Source organism: Nycticebus coucang, chromosome 11 (assembly GCF_027406575.1).
Source record: "Nycticebus coucang isolate mNycCou1 chromosome 11, mNycCou1.pri, whole genome shotgun sequence".
Classification (NCBI taxonomy): domain Eukaryota; kingdom Metazoa; phylum Chordata; class Mammalia; order Primates; family Lorisidae; genus Nycticebus; species Nycticebus coucang.
This window is the reverse complement of record NC_069790.1, coordinates 26,909,279-26,933,744: the sequence shown is the minus strand read 5'-3', so window position 1 is coordinate 26,933,744 and position 24,466 is coordinate 26,909,279. Positions and strand designations below refer to the sequence as shown.

The 24,466-nt window shown below is 50.5% G+C and overlaps 1 protein-coding gene across 14 annotated transcripts in view; it reads right to left on the bottom strand.

Moving 5' to 3' along the window:
• The window catches only part of CRHR2 (corticotropin releasing hormone receptor 2), a 49,126-nt gene that overhangs the window by 9,229 nt on the left and 15,431 nt on the right, over positions 1–24,466 (bottom strand). For 5 of the 14 annotated variants that reach the window (XM_053608570.1, XM_053608577.1, XM_053608564.1 and 2 more), the window contains exons 3-8: positions 21,953–22,078; positions 5,588–5,673; positions 3,646–3,755; positions 3,242–3,359; positions 1,432–1,585; positions 922–982 (exon numbers count right to left, since the gene is read on the bottom strand). In XM_053608570.1, the coding sequence (XP_053464545.1) occupies positions 922–982; positions 1,432–1,585; positions 3,242–3,359; positions 3,646–3,755; positions 5,588–5,673; positions 21,953–22,078 (655 nt within the window). Of the gene's footprint in view, positions 1–921; positions 983–1,431; positions 1,586–3,241; positions 3,360–3,645; positions 3,756–5,587; positions 5,674–21,952; positions 22,079–22,240; positions 22,558–24,466 lie in introns of those variants that run through there. The other 9 variants (XM_053608571.1, XM_053608565.1, XM_053608573.1 and 6 more) reach the window with 6 other exon arrangements.

The window sequence follows — 24,466 nt, the reverse complement described above, 5'->3', positions numbered from 1 at the left end:
TAGGCCAGGACCCAGTCTGGCTCTGTCAGGGACTACTGGCCCCCAGGAGGCACCAGCAACTTCAGGGAACTCTGTGCCTTCTGGAACTGCAGAGGCCATTCAGTGTACACTTGCCTTATACAGAAGTCTCCCCTGCTGCCTCTTATTACTAAGGTTTCTGGTCTCTGCTTGAACACCACTGTTGACAGGAAGCTCACTATCCACTAAGGCAGCCCTTTCATTCTTGGGCAGCATTTACCCTTTATAAGTTCTTCCTAACGCCGAGCTCCTAGTACTCCCCCAATTCTTGCCCCCACTCCCCAAATCCCATCTGTTCTCTTAGCTTCTGGGACCCCTTGGAACTCTGCACGCAGAGACCCACATTCCCTAGTCTCCACTTCTCTCAGCTAGTGGCATATGACCTTTGGCTGCTCTTTGGCTGGCCCACAGGCAGAGCTGCTGCCATCTGAGCCATGGCTCAGCAAATAATGGTCTCTGATACAGGGGGGGACCCCAGGATGGGACACTGCACCCAAGCAGAGACTGGTGTGTCAGAACAAACAAGTTCTGCTTTATTGGGCTCTACTCAGCGCTCACAGACACAGCCCTGGATATTGTGTGGACTGAAAGCCCCAAGACCTTGGCCTCTTCCGTACACCCCGGGCCAGACCTGCCGCACCCCACTCTGAGGCAGAGGCCTTGCCAAAGACCACAGAGTCATGCATGTTGGCACTTTAAGGAATCACAGTTCCTAACTGAATTCAACAAGCGAAGTTGCCTGAGACCTGTTATGTGAGTAGCTCTGCTATGTGAGCAGGGGAACATTTTCTCAATTTAAGGACAATAGGGAACCATTCCTGCTCCATGCCTGGATGGAGCCCCAGGTTGACCTGTCCTTACACTCCCACCCACAAGCCCCCACAGCCTGGCTGTCCCACTTACTGTTCATTCTCATAGTAGAGTTTGCCAATGGCCCAGGTGATGATGATGGGGCAGGGGACACCTGCAAGGGCAAATGTGGGCTGCAGAGATGAGCAGGCCCTCTCACAGGACACACAGTGGGGCTCACAGGCCACCCATGACCCCAGAGGCACCCTATCACTAGACCTGGTCCCCAACCCCTCCACTTTTAGTCTTCTCTCTGGGCAAAGTTGGTCTGACTGTCTAAGACACTGTTTTAGGGAGCAGAGCCAGCCCGTTTCTCTTTTGAAGCCTGAGACCAAAGTCTCTGGATTGTTCTTCTGAGTGGAGAGAGGGCTGTTTGTGGAGTATCCCTTGGAGGGATTCTCTCCTTCTTCCTCACCAGCACAGATGGAAGTGGCCGCATCCTCCAGACTGTGGTGGGGGTGGTGGGCAGTGCTGAGCTCCGGGCTTTGGACCCAAGATGAAGGGAAATCAACTTGTCCCCCTCCCCCCACACATACTAGGCCCTGCTTCCCCTGGGACTCTCACACCATCCGATGAAGAGGAAGAGCCACTTGGGCAGGCGCTCGGTAGAATAGGTCATGACGATGGCTGTGTGCAGGTAGATGCCCTCCACAAACATCCAGAAGAAGTTGGTCACCACGAAGTAGTTGAAGATGGTGGTGATGCAGCGGCACCACACCTGTGCAAGGCAGGGCTGTCAGGGGCTGGGCCAGGTGGAGCATTCCCACCCCAGGAAGAGCCGTGAGAGCAGAGCTTCCCAAACAGATAAAGTTAAGGAGTCATTCTCCACTGGCACTACTGTGGTTTTTTAAAAACTTCTTTCCATCTCTTTCTAATTTTTCATTTTAAAAAAGAAAGACAGAGTCTGGCTCTGAGCTTTCTGAAAGGAGAGGCTGGAATTGAATAACCTTGTTGTACTTTCATTGTGATTTTTCTTAAGTCACTTTCAATCCATAGCAAGTCAGACTGGTTTCCATTTAGGGATGGAATATGAAATTTCATTTAGAAGAAATGAAAGAAGTGACTAAAGTTGAGTCAAGGGTATATGAAAGTGGGCTGCAGCCATAGATGGGGATTCTCTAAAGACCCTGGCTTTGGGATAGTCTGGGCTTGGCGTGATCACCACTGGCTCTGGAGGGAGACTCGCTAATTATGGAGCCTCTGGCAAGTCCCCTAACCTCTCTGAACCTCATTATAACTAGCACTGCCTCAGGCAATGGCTAAAGGAGATAAAGGACGACAAGGGCTGACCTCCAGAAATGTGTGTTGGCACTGTGGTCATGCCTTCTGCTGTCACTTGCCTTGCCAGTCCCTCTAAGCAAGGCTACTCTCCCAAACACTTGGCCTGGGGTGCAGGGAGAGGAGAGCCCTCTGAGCCAGAACCACACTGTGGGCCACAGCTCTTTTCAACAGACCTACCTTGTCATCTTTCCAGGGTTTCAGCCCCAGGGCACCCTCAGAGCTAAGGCTGGGATGTGGGGAATGAGGAGGACAGCAGGCTCAGACTCAAGCCAGCTTGGGTCAGGGTAGCTCTGTGACAGGGGCTCCCTGCCTCTGCAGACATCCCATCCCCTCTGTGTCCAGCTCTGACAGCCTGACTTGCAGATACGCCCCCCTTCCCATGCTGAGCTGCTGACCCACAGCTTTCCCCCAGCCCAGCCCTGATCTCAGCCTCCCGCCACTGTCTTTCTGTTCTAAATAGGCATCCCAATTTGATTGAATTTGTTTGGTGCTGAGGCAGGGCTCAAAGTGGGACCAAGGCTGATGTGTGCTCAGGTATGGCCCCCTCAAAAAAAATGTGTTGACAAGTCTCTGATGTGCCAAAGAGCTCTGTGTCGGCCCCATGCTAGTCTTTGGTGTTACAATGACTTGGACACAGCACACAGTAGTTGACACAAGTCTAGGGTAGACCACTAATATGCAGGGTGGCCCTTGATGGAGAGGCATCATCACTGTGTGACCTTAGCGAGTCATTTAACCTTCCTGAGCCTCAGATTCCTTGTCTATGTCATGGGGGAAAATAACCCCTAGTGGTCTCTTGCTGGGATTATGTGAGGTCAAGTTCAACAGAGGTTAGTTCCAGTCTCCTTGCTCCACGTGGCCTTTGGGGGGATCTGAATTCACAGAGAAGGAGTAGAATGGGATAAACTCAAGTCTGGAATAGGTTTGTGCAACTCCCAAGCCCCCAGCTTGGCAGCCCTCTGTGCTGGTGGGACAGTGGCAAGGAAGAAAATGAGTTCAGGTCTGGTTTTGCACCTGAGTGTGGAGTAGAGAGGTGGATGGCCCTAGAGCCCAGAGTGCCCCAAACCTTGCCCCAAGTCTCCCCAGCAGTGACCTCATTGCTTTCGTGCACTTCATGGTTGATGAGCTGCAGCAGGAACCACATGACATTGCGCAGGATAAAGGTTGTGATGAGGTTCCAGTGAATCACATTCCGGAGACAGCGGATGCTCCTGTGGGAAGCCCAGGTCAGGGGTCAGCAGGGGTTGGGAGCCAGCTGGGACAGGTTCCTCCTGAGGACCAGAAAACTCCACCTGGGTGAGGGCAGGGCTGTACCAGGAGCCAGTCCCCCTGTGCACCCCACATGCCTGCTGGCAGGCTGGGCCCTAGGACCCAGTCCATCCCCCTCTGCCCACTGGTTCCTGGGCTCCTGGGGTAGAAGTGAGACTATATGGGAGAGACTTGGGGGTGCCAGGGGAGGAGGGATGAGTGGAAAGCAGGGAAGGAGCGTGGACTCACCGCAGGGCCAGGAAAAGCAGGAAGGCGGCCACCAGGGCTGCCACGGAAATGCAGTGGCCCAGGTAGTTGACAGCAAGGGCAATGCGATAGTGCAGGTCATACTTCCTCTGCTGGAAAGAAGAGACAGTGGGGACAGATGGAGGCACGGGCACATGAGGTGGGGTGGGCACTCCAGCCATGGCCACCCTTGTGTCCTAGTCTTGGGGGCAGAATGGCTCCAAATGTTATCACCACATCTGGCTCCTAGATCTTGCTCCTATGGCCCTGAGCAGCTCTTGTTACTATAAATAGCTGTGGTCAGGCTTCTAAACATGCTTTTTATTTCTTTTTTAAGAGACAAGGTCTTGCCCTGTTTATCTCATGGGATAAACTCAAGTCTGAAATAGGTTTGCGCAACTCCCAGGATAGACTGCAGTGGCTATTCACAGGTGCAATCCTAGCTCCCTGTAGCCTCACACTATTGGCCTCAAGCAATCCTCCTGCTTTGGCCTCCTGAGTAGCTGCAATTACAGGTGTGCACCACCACACCCAGCATCAACATACATTTTGGGGGGCACTTTTTAGAGAGATATTAGTATAGACTCTTCTAAAAAAAATTCTAGACTTGGCTGGGTCTGTAGCTCACTCCTGTAATCCTAGCACTCTGGGAGAGCAAGGAGGATGGATCGCCTCACCTGAGCTTAGGCATTTGAGACCAGCCAGAGTAAGAGTGGGACCCTGTCTCTACTAAATATAGAAAAATTAGTGGGCACCAGTAGCCCCAGCTATCCAGGAGGCAGAGGCATGAGGATTGCTTGAACCCAGGAATTTGAGTTTGCTATGAGATAGGCTGATGCCATGGCACTCTAGCCCGGGCAAAAAAAATTCTAGACTCTACTATGCCATGCTTGAGTTTACTCTCAGCTCAGACACCACGTGTCTAACTGACAGTGGGTAAGTTGATTTATATCTCGGGTCTCAGTTTTGAGGTCTGTGCAATGGGGACAACCTGCCCTCCTGCCTCAGAAGGAGGACTGGACATGCACTGAGATTGGTCTGCCCTGGGTACAGCAGAGGATTTGGGAATACTATCCAAGCCAAAGTTAGTCCACTTTTCATTATCACCACATTCTGGCAGTTCTAAACAAAGTCAGTGATAAAATAGTCCTTCCTGCCAGGTGGGCTACCCTCCTCACCCTCTCACTTTGGTTTTCTGCTGCTGGGCTGCTGATGTGAGGACATAGGGCTGCAGGGAAGCCTCTTTATCTCCAAACCGTATGATCCATCCTGCCCACTTTTCTCAGGGCCCTTGCTGCAGAACCCCTTTGGTTCACATTTTAAGGAATCATTTTCTCAGGGTAAGCAAATGTTTTTCCCCGAACTTGAATTTCACCTGGGAAAAAGGTCCAGTCCCACTGAGGACTGTGTTGGGTAAATGGGGATGGGGATGGGGCTTGAATGTATCATTTTGGATCAGGGATGAGGCACAGCTTTAATGGGGAGGAGACTAGCACTTCCTCAGTTAGAATCCAGTTCCAGAGCTAGAACCTGAAGCTCCCCGTGGGCACTGTCCATATGGGGCTGCACTTGTTTTCATGTGAAGTCACAGAATCAGAAACCAGATGGGGAAACTGAGGCCCAGGAGGAGGAAGGAGTGTAATCACACAGAATATTAATTGGCAGACAGCAATGTTTCCATGGGTGTCCCCTTTCTGTGTCACATACCACCTTGGCTGTGTCCTCCACCAGCTGGGGCCTTCAGAAGGTGAGACTCCATGTCTGCCTCCTTCACCTCCACCACTGTGTCACTGAGCACAGGACACAATACTGGGGGCAGGAGCAGGAGGTACCAAAGAGTGGTTGGGTGATGCAAAGACTGATTCTCCCATCTTAGATCCCCTGTGCTTGATGTGAGTCCTTGCACTTGTATGAGGACTAGGATCAGGGTGGGAGTGCCACTCACCTTTTCATCCAAAATGGGCTCACACTGTGAGTAGTTGATCCTTGAGGCCCACGTCCCATTCTCCAAGCATTCTCGATAGGCATTCCCTACAAAAGATGCCAGCCACCAAGAGTCAAGTCACTTCTCCCCTCCAGAACTCTCCCTGGCTCCCTGGTGCCCACGGGACAAGGTCCATATTCCTCAGCTCACCTGGGCCAGGAAATACAACGTGTGTCTGAAAGTTTACATGAGAGTCACTTATGTGAAAATAGTACAAAAGGCTTATCTAATATAATAGCTAACAGGCATGCTAAAACCCCTTTTAGATAGAATCTTTGAGTAGCACTTTGTACTCTTCCTTTTATTTTGTTCCTTTACTTAAAAACTAAATCCAATTGTGGGCACCGGGCTATGGCTGAAGATTCACTGCTTTCAGCATACCAAATAATTTCCATCCTTATATCAATCATTTTATATTCATGAGATCCATACTTCTTTTCACCAGTATTAGCACTTCCATTTTAATAATATACCATTTGTATAGAACAGATTTACCCCACACCAGGTCCTCTTCTTATTGCTTTATGGATAAGCTTGCCAATTTGATCTTCATGACAACCCTATGCAGTAGATACTGGTATCAACCCATTTTACAGGAAGATAAATTGAGGTACAAAATGATTAAGCTTCTTGCCAAAAGTGCAAAGATGACAAGCAGATTCAAACCCAGAAGGTCTGACTCAGGTCTCTCGTTCTTGACCTCTAGGCTATCAGGTCGTAGTGAACAGGAATGAGAGAAATTAGACTCAAGGGCTGTGCTGCTGCCTAGGAGGCCACCATGTGAGGTTAGGTGCTCAAGAAGCAGCTGGTGTTAAATGCAGAGCATTGAGGCTGGAAGTACCACCAGCACTCTGAGAGGCCGAGGTGGGCGGACTGCCTGAGTGCAGGAATTCAAGACAAGCCTGAGTTAAGAGCGAGACACCCATTCTAAAACTAGGTAGGCATTGTGGCAGGAGTCTATAGTCCCAGCTACTTGGGAGGCTGAGGCAAGAGAATCGCTTGAGTCCAAGAGTTGGAGGTTGCTATGAGCTATGACGCCACAGCACTCTACTGAGGGGACAAAGCTAGACCCTGTCTCAAAAAAACAAACAAACAAAAAAACTATATTTATTAGTGAAATTTGTCTGTAGAAAGACCCAACTAAAAAGGAGAACTACAGACTAATTTCACTAATGAATATAGATACAAAATTTTTCAATAAAATCCCAGCCAATAGTGCTTATCATTAAAAAAGTCATACATCACAATCAAGTAGGTTTCATCCCAGGGATGTAAGGCTAGCAAGTCCATAAATGTAATCCACCATATCAACAGAAGCAAACAAAGACCATATAATTCTCAATAGATGCAGAAAAAGCATTCGATAAAATTTGATAACCTTTTCTAATTAGAACTCTGAAGAATATAGAGGCATAGGTGGCACATTTCTTAAACTGATCGAGGCCATCTATGACAAACCCACAGCTAATATTATACTGAATGGAATAAAACTGAAAGTTTTTCCACTCAAAACTGGAACAAGACAAAGTTATCTCTATCACTACTATTCAACATAGTGCTAGAAATTCTACCCAATACAATCAGATAAGAAAAGGTAATAATGGGCATCCAAATCAGTATAGAGGAGGTCAAATTCTTCCTCTTTGCCAGCGATATGATCTTATACTTAGAAAACCCAAAGACTCAACCACAAGACTCCTGGAAGTGATTTTAAAAAACACAGTAAAGTCCCAGCATATAAAATCAATGTCCACAAATCAGCAGTCTTTGTATATGCCAACAACAACCAAGATGAGAAGCTAATCAAGGACACAATTCCCTTCTTAGTAGCTTCAAAGAAAATGAAATACCTAGGAATATACCTAAAAAAAGAAGGACCTCTATAAAGAAAACTACGAAACCCCAAGAAAAGAAATAGCAGAAGATATTAGCAAATGGAAGAACATACCATGCTCATGGCTGGGAAGAATCAATATTGTTAAAATGTCTATACTTCCCAAAGCAATCTACAGATTCAATCCTCATTAAAATACCAACATCATACTTTCAAGACTTGGAAAAAATAATTCTTCATTTTGTATGGAAGCAGAAAAAACCCCATATAGCTAAGGCATTCTTAGTAATAAAAACAAGGCTGGGGCATTAGCCTACCAGACTTTAGGCTGCACTACAAGGCCATACTGATCAAAACAGCATGGTATTGGCACAAAAATAGAGACATAGACATCTGGAATTGAATAGAAAACCATGAAATGAAACTAAAATCTTACAGCCACCTGATCTTTGATAAACCAACAAGAACATACACTGGGGGAAAGAATCCCTATTGATGCTGGGAGAATTGGATAATCATGTGTAAAAGACTGAAACTGGACCCACAACTTTCTCCACTCACAAAAATTGATTCAAGGTGGATAAAAGATCTAAATATAAGGCATGAAACAATAAAAACCCTTGAAAAAACTATGGGGAAAACACTCGAAGGTATCAGCCTGGGGAAAGACTTTATGAAGAAGACTCCAGTGGCAATTTCAAAAACAACAAAAATAAACAAATGGGACTTAATTAAACTGAAAAGCTTCTGTACAGCTAAGGAGACAACCACCAAAGCAAATAGACAACCATCAGAATGGGAAGAGATATTTGCATATTATGAATTGGACAAAACTTGATAACTATAATCTACAGAGAACTCAAATTAAGCAACAAAAAAAGAGCCAACAATGCCTTATATCAATGGGCAAGTGAGATGAATAGAACCTACCCTAAAGAAGACAGATGAATGGCTAACAAGCATATGAAAAAATGCTCATCATCCCTAATTATCAGAGAAATGAAAATCAAAACCACCTGAGATATCACCTCACCCCAGTGAGAACAGCACACATCACAAAGACTCAAAGCTGCAGATGCTGGCGTGGATGTGGAAGGGAACACTTTTACACTGCTGGTGGGACTGCAAACTAGTACAACCCTTTTGGAAGGAAGTATGGAGAACCCTCAAAGAACTCAAACTAGACCTCCCACTTGATCCTGCAATCTCATTACTCTTCTGGTATTTACCCAGAAGAAAAAAAAAATCATTTTACTATAAGGACATTTGCACTAGACTTTTTATTGCAGCTCAATTTACAATTGCCAAATTGTGAAAACAATCTAAATACCCACCAGTCCAGGAATGGATTAATAAGCCGTGGTATATGTATACAATGGAATACTATTCAGCCACTAAAAAGGATGGTAATGTTACATCTATTATATTAATTTGAATGGAGTTGAAATACCTTCTTCTTAGTAAAGCACCACAAGAACGGAGAAGCAAGAATCCAATGTACTCAATTCTGCTATGAGGACAATGGATGCTAGTACATGGTGGGGGGAGGGGAATGGGCGAGCAGAGAGAGGGAAGAAGGGAGGGGAGTGTGTGACACAACTCTTGGGGACGGGACACTATTATTAGAGGGAATTTACTCAACAAAAGCAAGCAGTGTAACCTGGCTCTTTGTATCCTCAATGATTCCTCAATAATAAAAAAACAAAAACAAACGAACAAAAATGCTGGAAGTACCAAAGTGCAGGTTTCTCAAGGAAGAGTGTATGAAGGTTGGAAAATGCTCACACTTGCCTTTCTCTCAATCCTAGCACTGAATGTCAGAATCTAACTCTTAAGTCACCCCTTCCAGGCCCTCACTCAACCTCCGGCCAGCTGGAAGCCCTCCCACCTGAGAAGGCCCTCAGCCCTCAGCCTGCGCCTACTCTATGACCTCCGCCACTGGATTGCAGATCCTGAATGGTCTATGTTTGGGGGTGATTTGTACCAGGGTTCTGCTCTCTAGCTAATGTGGATTTTTCTTTTTGGCTTATGTTAGATATATAATATAAAGTTAATTGTAATAAATAGCTCACAGAGCACAGAGTTACAGTGCTGGAGGGGAAACCTTAGATTGTTTTGGGAAGTAGTGAGTTCAGAAATAATTAAGTTACTTAAAAATCCACTTCCGTTGAGCTGGTGAGTTAAAAGCAATGAAATTATTAAGGAGCACTTGCTGAAGAACAAAAACAAGAGGGAGATTCTATTAGCTTAATTGTTTTTTAATTTGGTGCTTGGAGCTCATAGATTTTTCAAACTCAGTCCCTAGAGGTCCATCTCTGGCAGGGCCCTGCCCTCCTCCTGCCATACTCTCCTTCCCCATGTGACTCAGATGGGAGAACGCCCTGGCCTACCCTGATTCTGACCCAGAACGAGGAGATCTATTTCTTACCCCTGCCCAGGTGCCCATTTCCTCAGTGGGCTCTGAGAATTTGATGCACAGGACCACCTTTCCTCACCAACATTCCTGTTCCCTCAACATGCAAGTGTCAGTGATGTCATCGACCTTTGTGTGTAAATAGTACAAAAGGCTTATCTTACATAATAGCTAAAAGGAATGCTAAAACTCCTTTTAGATATAATCTTTGCATAGCATTTGACTACTTTAAGGTAGTAAAGGTATTTGGGTTGGGGGAATTCTATTGTAACATGAACATTCCCCATGATGGAGGTTTAGGGGCCCTCTAAACAGGTCTGTGTGAGGTGAGACAGCCCCTGATCTGAGTATGGTCCATCTGCCACACATTCATAGTGTCATTCAGAAGGCCTCCTCTCTTGCTTTCACCCATGGCTCTGTCTCCCTCCTAAGCAACCTCATGCCAACATCATGAGCCCCACACTCCATCCTTCAGCTCATGAGCAGCCCTGAGTTGTCCAGGTGTGGGTGTCTGGTCTCTCTGATCAGCGTGGGGGCTCCTTGAATCAGGGCTTCAGAATACATTTCCCAAATATGACATTTCATAATGGCACTGGTCAAGTGAAGGCTTGAGCAGCTGTGTGTGTGTAGGGGGGGGATCAGGATAGAAATGCTGGCCACTGGATACCTTTCCTGTCCCTCATATCAACACCCCTCAGGGCCAAAATTCTGTGGATTCCGTCTCCTCTTTTCTTTTCCTGGAATTTGCTCTCTCACTCATCCCTTTACCATCTCTACAGACAGCTTGCCTGGACTGGCACAACAGCCTCCCACCTCACCTCCCTGTTTCTTCTTGTTGATTCCTGCTCAAAAGTCATCAATGGCTCTTTAGTACTCCCAAGAATAAAGCCCAACTTCCTTGACCTTATAGCTAAGGCCCTGACACCCAGCCCCCATCCCGGCTTTCCTCACCCATCCGCAGCACTGTGTGTGGCAGCTCAGTTTGCACTAACAGGCCTGGCACACACCCCGCCATGCAGATCCATCCCTGAAGTACCCTCCTCATTCTCACCCACTGCTCACAGACTGACTCCTACCTCTCTCTAAGCCTCCACTCAATGCCTCCTCCTACCAGAAGCATTCCCCAGCACCCTAGGCCTGAAGCAATCCCTTCTTTTTTTCCTCTAAGAATACCTTCCTTTTTCCTCCTTCCTTCATCTCTCCTGAGAACATAGCTTTCACACTTTATTAACCTTGAACCACAATAACACATACATTTTATGTTATATTCCCAGACATACACACAACTGAATCCAGTTTCAAAAAGCAAAAATTATCTTGACATTAGCTGTAGTATTCTTCTATTCTGTTCTAATGTCTTTTATTCATTTCATAGACAAATGCTGATCATGACTTACTAAACTGGCTTCACAATCCACTACAAATGCTGGTCATGACTCACTAAATTGACTTCACAATCCACTGTTGTGCCAGAATCCATAGTTGGAAAAACTAAAGCCTATTTTAGAGCACTTGGCACAATTCTCTATGAACTTCATCTCTTGGGAGCTAATCCTTCTTTTCTTTGCTACTGGGCTTGAGCTCCGAGGGGACAGATAGGAAGAAACCATATTGGAGCCACTGGATCCCCCTCAGGATCGAGCCATCAGGTGAATGTGTGCTGAACAGAACTGACTCAGATCTACTGAGCCTTGGAAGGCATGGTCTGAGGTGTGGGTTGAGGAGATGGAAGGGAGCTTCCTTCTTGGGGACCCTGGCTTGCCTGAGGATGAGGCCCTGACAGATACCAGATACCAAAGGACAGGAAGACAGATGCGACTGCACTCTTCAGGGGAGTTATCTGCTGCTGTAATGAAGGCACTGAGCTCCAAGGCACAGCCTTTTATGGGAAAGAGTAAAGCTGCACGGCAAATACAAAGAATCCCTCCCACCCCACCCAGAAGTCATGGAAGGATGGGCACAGGAAGTCTGTGGGCAGGTGGTCAGGCCAGAATTGTGGGGCTGGATGCAGAGAAGTGGGTGCTGGTTACCACAGCAACATAGGTGCCCTTGCTGAGGATCGATGCTGATAGTGTGTGGTTTGGCCTTCCAGGGGCATTAGGATTCGGATGATGCAGCAGGGTCCTGTCTTGCAGAGGTCTGTGGTCTGGAAAGCCTGGTGTGTACACTCAGAATGGCTCTGGCCTGTTGAAAGCCCCTATTATAAAGGGCTCTTCCTCTTTCAGATACCAAGTTTTAGAAGAGTTCCTGGTCCAGAAGCATGGCTGGGAAATGGGAGCCTGTATTCCAGATGTAGTTTTGCCTCTGCAGGGCTAGGTGACCATGGCTAAGTCTCTTCCCTTTTGATTTCAGTTTCACTTCTCCAAAAATTTAAATTGGCTCTTAATAATGCAACTGGCATTTCAGGTGGATCAAGTCTTTGTTGAGTGAGAATTCTCAATCTATTAAATGCCATTAGCACCCTGAACCCATATGTCAACCCTACATCCCTCTGTCACTTTCAAACGCTCCCTGGGTTGGCACTTCTATCTCTGATGTTCTAACTGGGGAGACCTGGACCATTGGAGACATGGACCACAGGGATCACAGGGACCTTCCTCAGCAGCAAAAGTCAGGGGGAAAGAGCACAAGAGGCAGTTCGGGCATGAAGGAAAGAGTAAGAGGGATGTGTGGAGGCACAGCAGCGTGGTCATTGGCTATCTGGACAGAAAATGGTAAGGGGTGATTGACAGAAGGTGATGCACACAGGTGGAAGGGCTAGAGCAGTTTTTACTGAAGGAATGTGGTCAATGCACAGGACTAGCAGAAAGCTACATTCAGCACTGTGGACAGCAGAAAGCTACATTCCTCACCCCTCTGCAGGGGAGACCTTGGAGAGCTCTTGAGAATCAGCCTTTCCACTGCGTGTTCGGACCATGGCTCTGGGCCCAGCCCCTTCAGGTGGCTTCCATGACTGCTCCAGCTCTCCAAGGGTCATCTTTGGCTGAGATTGTCCTCTCGCTGACCCCTGTAAAGGGGTCATGCTTTCCCAACCAGCCCAGACGCTCCCTCGAACAAAAGTTTACCCTCTTTTACCCAAGGCTGAGAGCCTCTAGGGGCAGGGCCTGGGTTGCCCTCATCTCTGGCCCTTTTGTAAGCACTGACAGAGCTGAACACACAGGGGCCTCAGGGTGGAGGAAGGTTACTGGGAGCTAATGAGGGTGAGAAGTTCAGAGTGGGCCAGAAGGACAGTCTGCTACTTCAGATGTTCAGGGTCCACCATGCTGCACGGAAAATACAAAACAGCCACAAATCTATGCAGGAAGCACCTAGATCCCACACAAACCCCACAGAGGTGCTAACACTGAAGTCTAACCCCATGCGGAAGGGAAATGTGTCAGGCTCAAATAGCAAACCTGTAGACAGCATCTGCAGATTCCACACATATAAGGCTTCACTGTTCCAAGGGAACCATGTGGGGAACTGAGGCAGTGGACATCTCCTTGGGAAACTGAGTCAGCAGTTATCTCCAGAGCGGAACATAACTTCTCTTACATTTGGTCTGGTGGAACCCAGATAGGGAGTGTGACATGTCCGGGGTAACCCAGCAATGAAGAGGCAGAACAAGATCACTCTCCTCTGGGACATAATGTGGTGTCCTCATGGTGGGAGGTGTTGAGTCATTGTTCCTAAAAGGAACAATGCTACCCTGTGTTTTAGCAGATGTAGCCAGCTCTGGCACTCTGCAATGTTCTAGCCACGTAGTGTTCAGATCATCTGGATGTAGTGTCCAGATCCCCAGAAGAAAATGCCTTAGGGTCCAGATATCCCACCCTCCGTCTCATTACTACCTGAGTTAGGCTACTCCAGACACAGCCATCTTCTTCCCATTTGGCTTTGGGGCCTTGTTGGGAAATCTTTGACCTTGACTCTGAGTTACTTTTGTTACCTTTTGTGGGAAAAATCTCTCAGCTAATCTTACCTCCCAGTCTGGGTTCCCCTGCCTGTACTATCATCCCCAGTTAAGATATCACTGGGGAAGCAAGGCCAGTGCTGTGGGCTTCAGGGGTATAGGCATGGTGGTGTCAACAGAACAGTTCCCCTGCGTTTTCCAAACAATGTGCATTGCCCTGAGTTAACACTCCTGCATTGCTTGGGTGCTACTGCAGGTTGATTAAGACTTGTGCACCTCTGCCTTGGCCTGATTACAGAACATTGATATGGGGGGAGTAGGCAAGCTCAGACCCAGCATGACCTAGTAGGCATACTGGGTTGAGAGACTGGGAATTTACCCTTACCAAACCCAGTCATCAGGTGGGAAAGGCCTCTTTAGGGCCATTTGCTTGTGACATTTGGGATGTGGGCCTGGGAATTCTATTCCCTTTATTCAATGTTGTATAGACACTGCTCTCTGGGCCTCAAATATCCATTCTGGACCTCCAGAAACCTTCGGCTCCCTGCTTCCATAGGACTTTTTACTCGTCAAGCTATGCCATCCTTGAGCAGGTATGGCAGGGCTAACGGTACATACTTACAGGAGACAGTGGGGAAAACTGTGTCACAGAGGCACCAAGCAGTTGAATGGAGACCACACAGGGTCTGTGAAAAAGGGAAGGGCTGTGAGTGGTCCCCCCCTTCCCCAGAAGAGGTACAGTGGGAGGAAGCACCTTTCCCATGCTTTAACCCCTGCTGTGCAGGGCTCCATACTTCCAGCCATCCTTGGCAGTGCTCAGTGAGCTCATCACCATGACACCAGCCTGTGGAGGAAGGCAGGGAGGAAGTGAACAGGGGACCTCTGAGGCAGAGGCTGCCATGGACCTGTATGTCAGGGGAAGGGCAATCAGAACTCACTAAGCCACCCACCTAGTACGGATAAACTGAGGTCCAAATGATGAAAACCTGCCCAAAGTGAGGAAAGCAGTGATTGACATGACTGTAATTAGAACTGGGTCTCAACCCCGTGAAATAATGTAGGGACGGGACATCACTGGCAGGCAGAATCCTATGTCCTTCCATCAACCAACACGAGCAGGACCCCTCTGGGGTGCCAAGGGGCTGCCTCTATCCAGAGGCCTTTGAGGGCATGACTTTCTCAGTCTAGATCAGCAGTTCTCAACCCATGGGTCGCGACCCACAAGAACTGTATTAAAGGGTCCACTGGTCTAGATGTACAAAGTGCCCTCTTTCAAGACAATATGCAAAGGCCACAGAGTTGTGAGGCTCTCAGAGATGGCAGAAGGCCACACCAGCCTGGACTGAGGACAGCCAGCCACAGTGCAGGCAGGGATCTCTCACACCCAAGGACATGGCTGCTTCTTCCAGGCCTCAGGCCTTCTACACCCCTTCCTTCCTCCCCCTTGCTGACAATACCCTGGCTGTCCATGGGGGCCCCAAGAAGCTTCTTATGGCCCCATGAAGTCAATATATTTTCTGGCCCCTTCACACAGATAAGAAAACTAAGACTTGCCAGTCACCCAGTGAATCAGGGGCAAGCCAGGACTTAGATCCTGCCCTGTTCTCTCCCTTACCCCATCCATCCACTCTCAGGGCTGTGAAGGGAACTGCCTGCCCAACTCTGGACCACATGGTTTGAGGTGGGTGAGCAGTAGGGCCCAGGTGACTGCATTTGGCGCCCAGCCAAGAAGAAGCCTGTAGGGAAGCTCCCAAAAGGTCACTGGGGCTGGGGCTCCTCCTTCAGTAGATCTTTTGAGTTCTAGACTCTGCTGATTTGCAGGGGGTAGGGAGTGGACAGGACAGGACACTGTGGCCTCTGACTTAATCAGCAGGAGGGAGGAGAGGGGAAGGACAAGGTGAAGGCCTTCGCTATCCCTGGGCCTAGACTTAGATGTCATATCCTGAAAGGCAAGCAATATCCTTCCAGGATATTCTGATCCCACACCACGGGGCTGTGGATAAGCAGCTGCTGGCTCTAATGCTAGCAGAATGGAGGCCCATGCCCTGGGCTGGTGTGTGAGGCCTCTGGCCTGGCTTCTGCTACCCTTTGTCTTCTCTTCTCCCACCTCTGCTCCCACCTCCTTTCCATTGGACACATTCTTGGCCCAGTTGTTCAAGTTCAATGTCACTTCCTCTATGAAGTCTCCTTACTCTCGGAATCAATCTCCCTCTAGAACAGCAGACTCTGGAAGACAGGCTCAAGTCTTATACATGTCTGAAGAGCTCCTCTCTAAGCTCCTCAATGCCTTCTGAGAGAAAGGATGACCCCCCCACAATGGCAGCAAGAGGGGGGCCTGAGCAAAACCATTAAGAGGCCACAGGATTCCTGGGAAGGGAGATAAAGAGGCCAGACCCAACATTATAGTCCTCTGCTGCTTGGGCCCCCCTGTGCAGAGATGGATGAAAGCTAGAGCACAAGCCAGGACCTCCCAGAGCCAGCAGAGGCCTGTCAGGGCCCATACTTGCTGTGGGCACCCCAGCAGGTGTCTTTCTCTTTCTGGGCCAGTCATTTCCTACCTACCCTTACACAGTAGGGAGGGGAGGGCTGGACTCAGAGCACAGAGGGCCAGCAGCTGGGCTGCTCAGGGGCATGGGAGGGGGTCCACTTCTGCTCTATCTCTCTTTCTTCCTTCTCTCAGCCAAACCTTCTGTGTCACCTGTCCCACCTTTCATCTCTCTTGGTAGGAAAATGGGCCTCACACCAGGGTAACTTTCAGCCCAGATAGGAAAATGGAATACAGTCAGGGTGAGGTCAGGTCTCACTGGGGACTGGCAATACAGGCCTGAGGGTATAGACACACGTACACACAGCATCCACATCCTCCACCCAGAGGACAGGGCCTGTCTGATACCCTTCCTGAGGCTCGCGTCCCTGCACTGGACATGTTGAGCATGTCCTCAACAAATATGACACCTGCACTGCTCCAGAACCTTGAAGACACAACTGCCACCCTCTCTAGAAAGCTTTCCAGGAACTCCCCAGTGCCCATCAAGCCCTCCTCCCCATCTCTGACTACTGACTTGTGCAAGCTTGATCTTAAGGAGCCAGGGGGCTCCCTGAGGGCAGGGCTCAACCTTTCTTGTCACCCCTGCCCTTTAGGGCTGAAGAGGGGATTCCTATATAAGCAGGCAGACTTGGAGACCCCTCAGCTTATGTGTTTCCATTTTAACATAGCCAGACCTTCAGCATGTCTCTGGAATGAGATACTGGGAAGTGGGAACTCCCAGTTAGGTTAGCTGGGATGTCCTTTCTTTTCCTGTCCTGGCAGATGCCTCAGTAAAGATGGGCCCAGATGCTAATAGCAGGACATGGTGGAAGCCTGAGATCAAGGAGGCTGAGCCAAGCTGTGCTTAGTGGTCCTGCAGGAGGAAAACTGACCACATCCAGGGGGGAGGCAGCAGAACCCTCCTTTGCAGTCAAAAGGACCACAGGGACAGGTAAGAGGAGGTGCCAAGGTAGGGCAGATAGAAAAAGGGATGGGATAGGGAGGCAGAGAACTCAGGGACAGAGAGAGAGAGGCAGGGGGGATGGAGAGAGGATAGGGCAAGATGGAGGGAGAGAGTTGGAGAGGAAAGATATGGAGAGAGGGGAGGGAAAACGAGAAAGACCCAGAGACATACACACACACAGAAAGAGACAGAGAAAATACACCCAGAGACGAACAGAACCACTCATAGAGGCTAAAAATAAACAGGGAGAAAACAAGAGAGACCCAGAGAAAGATGGGCACACAGAGATGGCTCAGGGGAATTTGTGTGGAATGGTGGGAGGCGGGAGGAAAACGGAGTATAAGTGCCCCCACCTCTGGCCAAACCACCCCTAGGCTAATCTACTTCCCTTCTCCTGACTGATGGGGATGAGATTAAACTGTGTCTGAACATTTATTATTATTTCTGGCCACCCAGATTTGAACCTGGGCTCAGGAGCCCCTTAGTGCTGGAATACCAGATTCTCACCTTTCCAAACTCCCTTGCAGCCAGAGCTAGAGCACAGACCTGGAACCCCACATGATCCCCACCTATCCAAGGGAAGTAGTGAACTGGGGACCCACAGATGGAGATGGGGAGAAGGACAGTCCAGGGACAATTGCAGGAAACTTAAGACTCTAGGACAGTGGTGGTGACAGGGCTGTGACCCATCTGGTAGCCGGGGCTAGTAGCATTGGCAGGGCTACTCTGGGGAAGTGGGGGTTCCCTAATTTGGCCAGCTCTGCCCATGTTCTTGTGTGGGAACCCCAAATCTGGCTGTCCAGCCAATGCAGTGATCACATAAACACTCTTCTGTGCTAAACTCAGCAGAGCTGCTTTTTTGAGAGGCAGCAGACCCTCAGTTTGAGTCTTCGTCCTGTTGCAAGTCAAATCATGTAATTGCTTAGAGTCTCCATTTCCCCATGTGTCACATAAGATAATATTATGACTCTGTCATTGGGTGTAAGGATTAAATGGGTTTAAACAACTGTACAAACATGTGGAAGCCTGGCCACTGAAGCACCAGCAGGAGTTGTGGAGGGGACATTAGAGGACACTCTGACACATGGGTGCTTAACTTGGTCTGCTGTGAACTGGCATGTGTGACTGTGCACAAGTTCCTTCCCTTTCCTGGGCCACTGCTGCATCTGGAAATAGCTTGGGTGAGATACAACAAGGTTCTGACCGGCCTCCCAGTCTTGCTCCCTGCAGCTGATCACTAACTAACTGCACATCCCAAGAACTCCTAAGGCCTCATCTCCACCCACGGTGCTCTTCTGGGCTTTTCCCCACCCTGCCTGGACATCTGGACTCAGGAATCCCTCGGATCCTCAAAGCCAACCCATCCCTGATGGTGCTCAGTAAGTCATCCCTGGCTCCTCTATCTTCCCCTCTCCTGCCAGGTCAAGTGGGTCCAAGTTCAAATGTGCACAGGGGCTGCTTGCATCCCCACCCTCCTTTGCTCCCACAGCCTCCCTCCACCTGGGCTGTGTAGCAGCCTCTCACTGCTTGCTCTCCCCACTGAGGACAGGGTGCCCCCATAGCTGAGCTCCTCTACAAGCTTGTCTGGCTCCCTCCTACACCATGGTGAAGCACAGTGAAGCTACCTTAACACCCTGCATCACCTGACCTTCACCCCTCGTCTCCAATTTCATTGCCTCTTTTTCCCACTCCCTATGTGCCATAAAACACTTATCCAGAGGCACCAGCCCATCCCGTATGCACGTCCCTGCTCACTCTTCTTCTCAGCCTGGAATGCTGCCCTATACCTATTACACTCAGCTGTTAAAGTCCAACCTGTTCCCAGAAAGTCCAGCTTGGAGGGTTAAGTCCTCCCTGATCCTCCAGGCTGGAGGCATGAGTCTGTGGCACTCCTCACAAACTGAGTGTCCCTTGTGAAGGCAGCATTGCCCCCTGGGTGAGTGAGGGCTGGGGATTTCCCTGTCTGCATTGGTACATGGGAGCTGATTAGAAACTTAAACAAGTTCCTTCATGTGTCTGGACCTCAGTGTTCTGGTTTGCAATATGGGCATAAGAGGAGAACGTATGTCAGAGGGTGGAGGATGGTAACAATATGGCTGCCCATGGCTCCTTGGACACAAAATTCCTTGGTAGTAGCTGGCACCTGAAAATGATCAGCACTGGACAGGTCTGTGGCCGATTCTCTGTGATCGCAGAGACTAAATTCTAAGCTGCTTTTCCCACAGGGACAATTCCTACCCTCTAAGGAAGGAGGTTTCAGTGGGAGTTTGGCTGTGGCATAACAAAATTGGGGCAGGTGAAGGAGCCAGTCTCTTCTTCATCCTCTTCCCCTAAGCTTCTCACTGGAGTCATTTTCTCTCTGTGTCCTCTCTCTAAAGGAAAGATCTCATTGGAAAGGCAAACAGAGAAAGAGGAAGAAAGGGGAGGAGGGAAGTGAATCTCAAATCTTGAATCTCCCACATTTCCACAGCCATTAGCAGCCTCTGTTTTCCCACCCAGGCTGGCCTCAGCCCCAGGTACTGGTTAATGGTGGTACACTCACCCCCACACACTCCCCTGGTCTCAGCAGTTATGGTGCAGACAGCACTTCGGTCCAAATGAAGAAAAGTGTTCATTAGATACCAGGGCTAATTGGCATTACTGCCAGCTTCAGTGGTGCCCTAATCTTTTTTTTTTTTTTTTGGTAGAGACAGAGTCTCACTTTATGGCCCTTGGTAGAGTGCCGTGGCCTCACACAGCTCACAGCACCTCCAACTCCTGGGCTTAAGCGATTCTCTTGGCTCAGCCTCCCGAGCCACTACCGGCGCCCGCCACAATGCCCAGCCATTTTTTTTTTTTTGGTTGCAGTTCAGCCGGGGCCGGGTTTGAACCCGCCACCCTCGGTATATGGGGCCGGCACCTTACCAACTGAGCCACAGGTGCCGCCCGGTGCCCTAATCTTTTTCAGCTTTACCTTTGACTTGATTGATGTGAGTGCTCTGGCATGTGTGGCCCCACTGCCTTTGGGAGGTCTTCAGCCCACCCCCACCCCCAGTCCTCTTGCTCCCCCCAGCAGGGTATTTATCACTCTATTTTTATTGTCTGTGGCAATTGTGAGGGCCTCAATACAGGGCCAGTGCAGTGGCTGGCACACAGTAGGTGTTCAATAAATTGATTAAAACTGTGCTTAGCTTGGCTATTAAGAGACTTAGGCCCTGCCCAGGAAGAATGGGGTGTTCAGGCTGGCTAGGTGAGAACCAAAGCAGAGCTCCCTTAGGTTCACTGGCTGTGGGCTGGGGTGCCCCATTATGCTGCTTCATCCTAGATGGCCCTTAGTCTTTAGGCCAGGTCTGAATCAGGCACGCTGATCTCCATTGCCCCAACCCATGGAGCTCACGGGAAATACAGTTGTAAAATGTCAGGACCAGGAAGGCAGAGGAAGTCATTCCTCCTGTGTGCACACCTGGCTACCACTTCATTTCCTTCCAGGGAGACCTGTTTTAATCATGGAGAGGAAACCTTCCTCAGCAGTCCCACCTCCATCAACCCCTTCCATTAAGGACATTGCTGTTGGACTCTCTGGAGCATGGCAGCTCCCTGGGCCCACCACAGTCCTCAGCTGGTGCAGCCGGTGGAGCACTGCATGGTGTCAGACATAGGCACCCACTGTCTTGCCTTCTAACCATCTCTCCCCAGCAAGGCCTCAGCCTCTGAGAGCTGGAAAGGTGCGTGTATGTGTGCATGTGTTTGTATGGGTTGTGATGGTGCAGCTGGGCTACTGTCCAGACACATGCAGGGAGGGCTTGTTAGGATATGTCCAGGATGAGGAATACAAGGGTTTCTTTAAGTGCTCTGCTTATGGGGTGAGGCTGGAGATATGAAGGGGGCTCAGGGTGGGCCAGTGATTGCTGCTCCCACACCCTCTCACTGACCAAACACCTGGCTTCCACCAGACCTCCCACAGGCGTAGACATAAGGCACCCATACACTATTGAACAACCTCACCCGGAGGCTGCCTTTTAAAGTGTCAAGCCGACCTGTGATTCTCCAGGAGGAGGGAAGGCACAGGCTGCTCTCCCTGGGAGGTAGGAGCAGGTCTTGCTTCAGGCTCCACTCATTACCCGGGCGCAGAGGTAATGCTATGCACAGCCCCTGACTCACAGTCCAAGAACCCAGCCCCCAGACATCCGGTTAGAGAAGAGAAAACACCCCACACTTTCTGGCTCCGCAGCGTCTGTGCCCTGCGTGCCTCCGCCCCCCATAGGCACTCACCTCGTCTTTCTTGCCTTCCTCCTCTCTAGCAGTACAGCCTGATTGGGGGGGGGGAGGAGGGGGAGTGTGGACTTAGCCTACCTGTCTGAGCTGGGGTGGGGAAGTATTGTCTAAACAAAGAGAGGAAGCCCTAGGGAACTTCAGGCACTCAGAGCAGAGCATACCATGCAGGAGAGAGGTTTACCCTCAGAGGAGGAAGTATTTCCTTCTCTCTTTTCTGCGCTGGAGCCGCAAGAAGCAGGGGGATTGCGAGCAAATCACTGCCTTACTGAGGTTAGAGGCTATCTTAGGGGTAGGGACAGAAAGCATTTCCCCAGCATCATAACGGTTCCTTAACGGCAGCGGCGACATGGTACGCTGCCGTCAGCAGGTCTCTGACTCTGGGTCCAGAGCCCTTCCTGGGTGGCGGCGGAGAGCCGCAGCCGAGGGCAGAGGGGGCACTCACGGGTCGTGTTGTACTTGACGCCGTTGAAGTACTCGGGGCACGGCCTCTCCACAAGAACTCCAGCCGCGCTCCGGGGCCAGCACGTCCCGATCTGGTCCAAGGTCGTGTTGCAATAGGAGTAGGAACCTAGCGACGGGAGACAGCAGAGCAGGGCTCAAAGGGGTCTCCAGGAGCGTGGAGCGCCAAGGGATGAGGTGCGCAGGGCCCTTGGGAACAAGGGGTCGGGGGCGCACAGAGCGCGGAAGGGAAGGAGCCCCGGCTGGCTCTGTCCACTCGCCTCCCGCCTACCCTCGGGGTCTAGAGGCCGCCCCCAGCCGTCCAGCGGCAGCTCTTCGCCCAGCGCCAGGCTGCAGTTGGCCTCCAGTAGGCTGTGGAGCAGTGCCGCGTCCATCGCACCCCGGAGCCGCGCGCAGAAAGGCAGTGGGAGTGCGCGCTCGGCGGGGCTGCGAGGGAGTGGCTGCGAGAGGGAACGATCGGGACAGCGTGGGATCCCGGCCCCTGTCTGCCCAGCCCCGACCTGCAGCGCAGCCTCGGGACGCCGCGCCCGATCCCAGAGCTGCCAACTCGGGACCTTCCCGGGGAGAAGGTGCTGAGCGCACGGAGCTGCGGGTCGACCCGCTCCGCCACAGCCAATGGCGGCGCCAGGGGGCGGGGCTGGCCGCTCCTCCGTGCAGTGCTGGGTCTCCAGCCCCTAGTCCTGAAGCCCTGCTCAGAATCCGCCTTCTCGGTTGCCACTCTCTTCTACCCGCGAAGTCCAGAGGAGGGCGGCGGAAACCGGAGAGTGTGGGTCTGGGGTGGCGAAGTGCCTGCAGTGTCCGAGGATGGCAGGTCCTGGGGCTGCAGGGGGCAGCGCAGCAGCCCACCTTCAGGCCGGCTTCCAGGAACCCAGTGTAGCCTCTCTATGCGAGGGACAGCTGCTAGCTAAACTCGAGCAGTTCTCCGCCTGAGTTTCATCTCCCTGAGCTGGGTGCAGGCAGGGACCAACAGTCCACAGCAGTCTAGAAAAGCCCCATAGCCTCTGGGAAGGAAACGGATTCGGAAGGCCCCAGAAGAGTCAAGATCAACTGGCCTGAATGAGCTGAAGACCTACATCAGGCCGTGGGCGCTGGAATGGAGAGAGATATCAGAGGGAGACCCAAACCCGGTGAGGGGGGACTGGAGAGGGAGTGGTGGGTGGCTCAGGAGCCAGGAAGTGGGGCTACCGGCAGCTCTCCACCTGGGTGACTGGGGAATAACATTACCATTTAACGGAATGGGGAAAGTTCCCAGGAGAAACTGGTTAACATTATCTGGAAGGCTTTAAATACCCAGGTCTTAGTGGCCTGGGCACCAGAATGAATAAAATAAGAAATGAGAATGTGACTCTCTTCCTCCAGGCTTGGGCAGGGCCACCTGATGCTGTCCATGGAGGAGGAAAAAATCAGGTCCCAGGGCAGATACTGTTACCAGGAACTTGCTCAGTCCCCCTACTTGGTAATTTGTTGCCGCTGCACCCTCAGAATGCCCAGGGTGGGCTGCTGCTTGTGCATGCTGGGTCGGGGACTCAGGCGCAGGAAACAGGGCTCAGGGCACAGTTTGCTCCAACTCAGCCTGGGTTCTGATCCTGCCTGTCTCTGCTTTCTCACCATGTTACCCCAGGTGGGTACTCTTGCCCTCTCTTCTGGGGCTCTTCTGGGGCATTTCTCTGTCAGTGAAATGTCCTCCACAGCCGCGCCTGGCTCTGGGCGTTGCTCGTTCTGAGTTATGACATGCAGAGTGATGGGAAGACATACATGTGTGCGAGTTTCTATCTTTAGAGGGCAGGGAGAGGTAGGACCTAGTCCCAGGAACCAGTCCTGTCCCCTGCCAGCCTCCACTGAAACCAAACCTGCCAGGGAAGGGTGAAGCCACCCTCAGTGAGTGCCATGCCTCATGCAGGGAGAAGCAGAGAGGCAAGCCAGGCTGCCTTTGCCATGCTCCAGTCTCACCAGCCTCCATATTAATGCTACTGTCGCTGCCCAAAGTGAGAAAGTGAGAAGAGTGAGAGAGCACCAAGGCTGGGGCTGAGCTCTGGAATCTCTCCAGGGCCTGCTAATTGGCAGGTACATGGTACAGAGCAGCCAGCCAGGACTGCCTTCTGCTTTCTGAATGGGCAGTTAGAGTTCTTGGCTCAGCTCTTGGCAGCTGCAGAGGCAGAGGGCCTTTCATCTTTATAATACCCAGTGCCAGAGCAGGGGAGGATAGGTTGTGTCCCAACCCCAGCCCTGGGCAGAGTCCTGCCTGCCAGAGTTCCACAGAAGCCAAAGCACGGCTGGCTCCATCAGCTTATGTCTTCCCTGGGAAATGGTCTCCTTCATGTACAAAGGAGGGCCCTTCACACACCACATCACAGCATAGAGGAATAGGAGAAATCAAGCCAAGCTTAAGTCACTAATTTTTCTAATTGCCAGAGCTACTGCCTAGGAGATACCACTATCTCAGGAGGTGGTAAGCTCCTAGTGACTGGAGGTCAAGGACTTCTCAACTCACATGCAG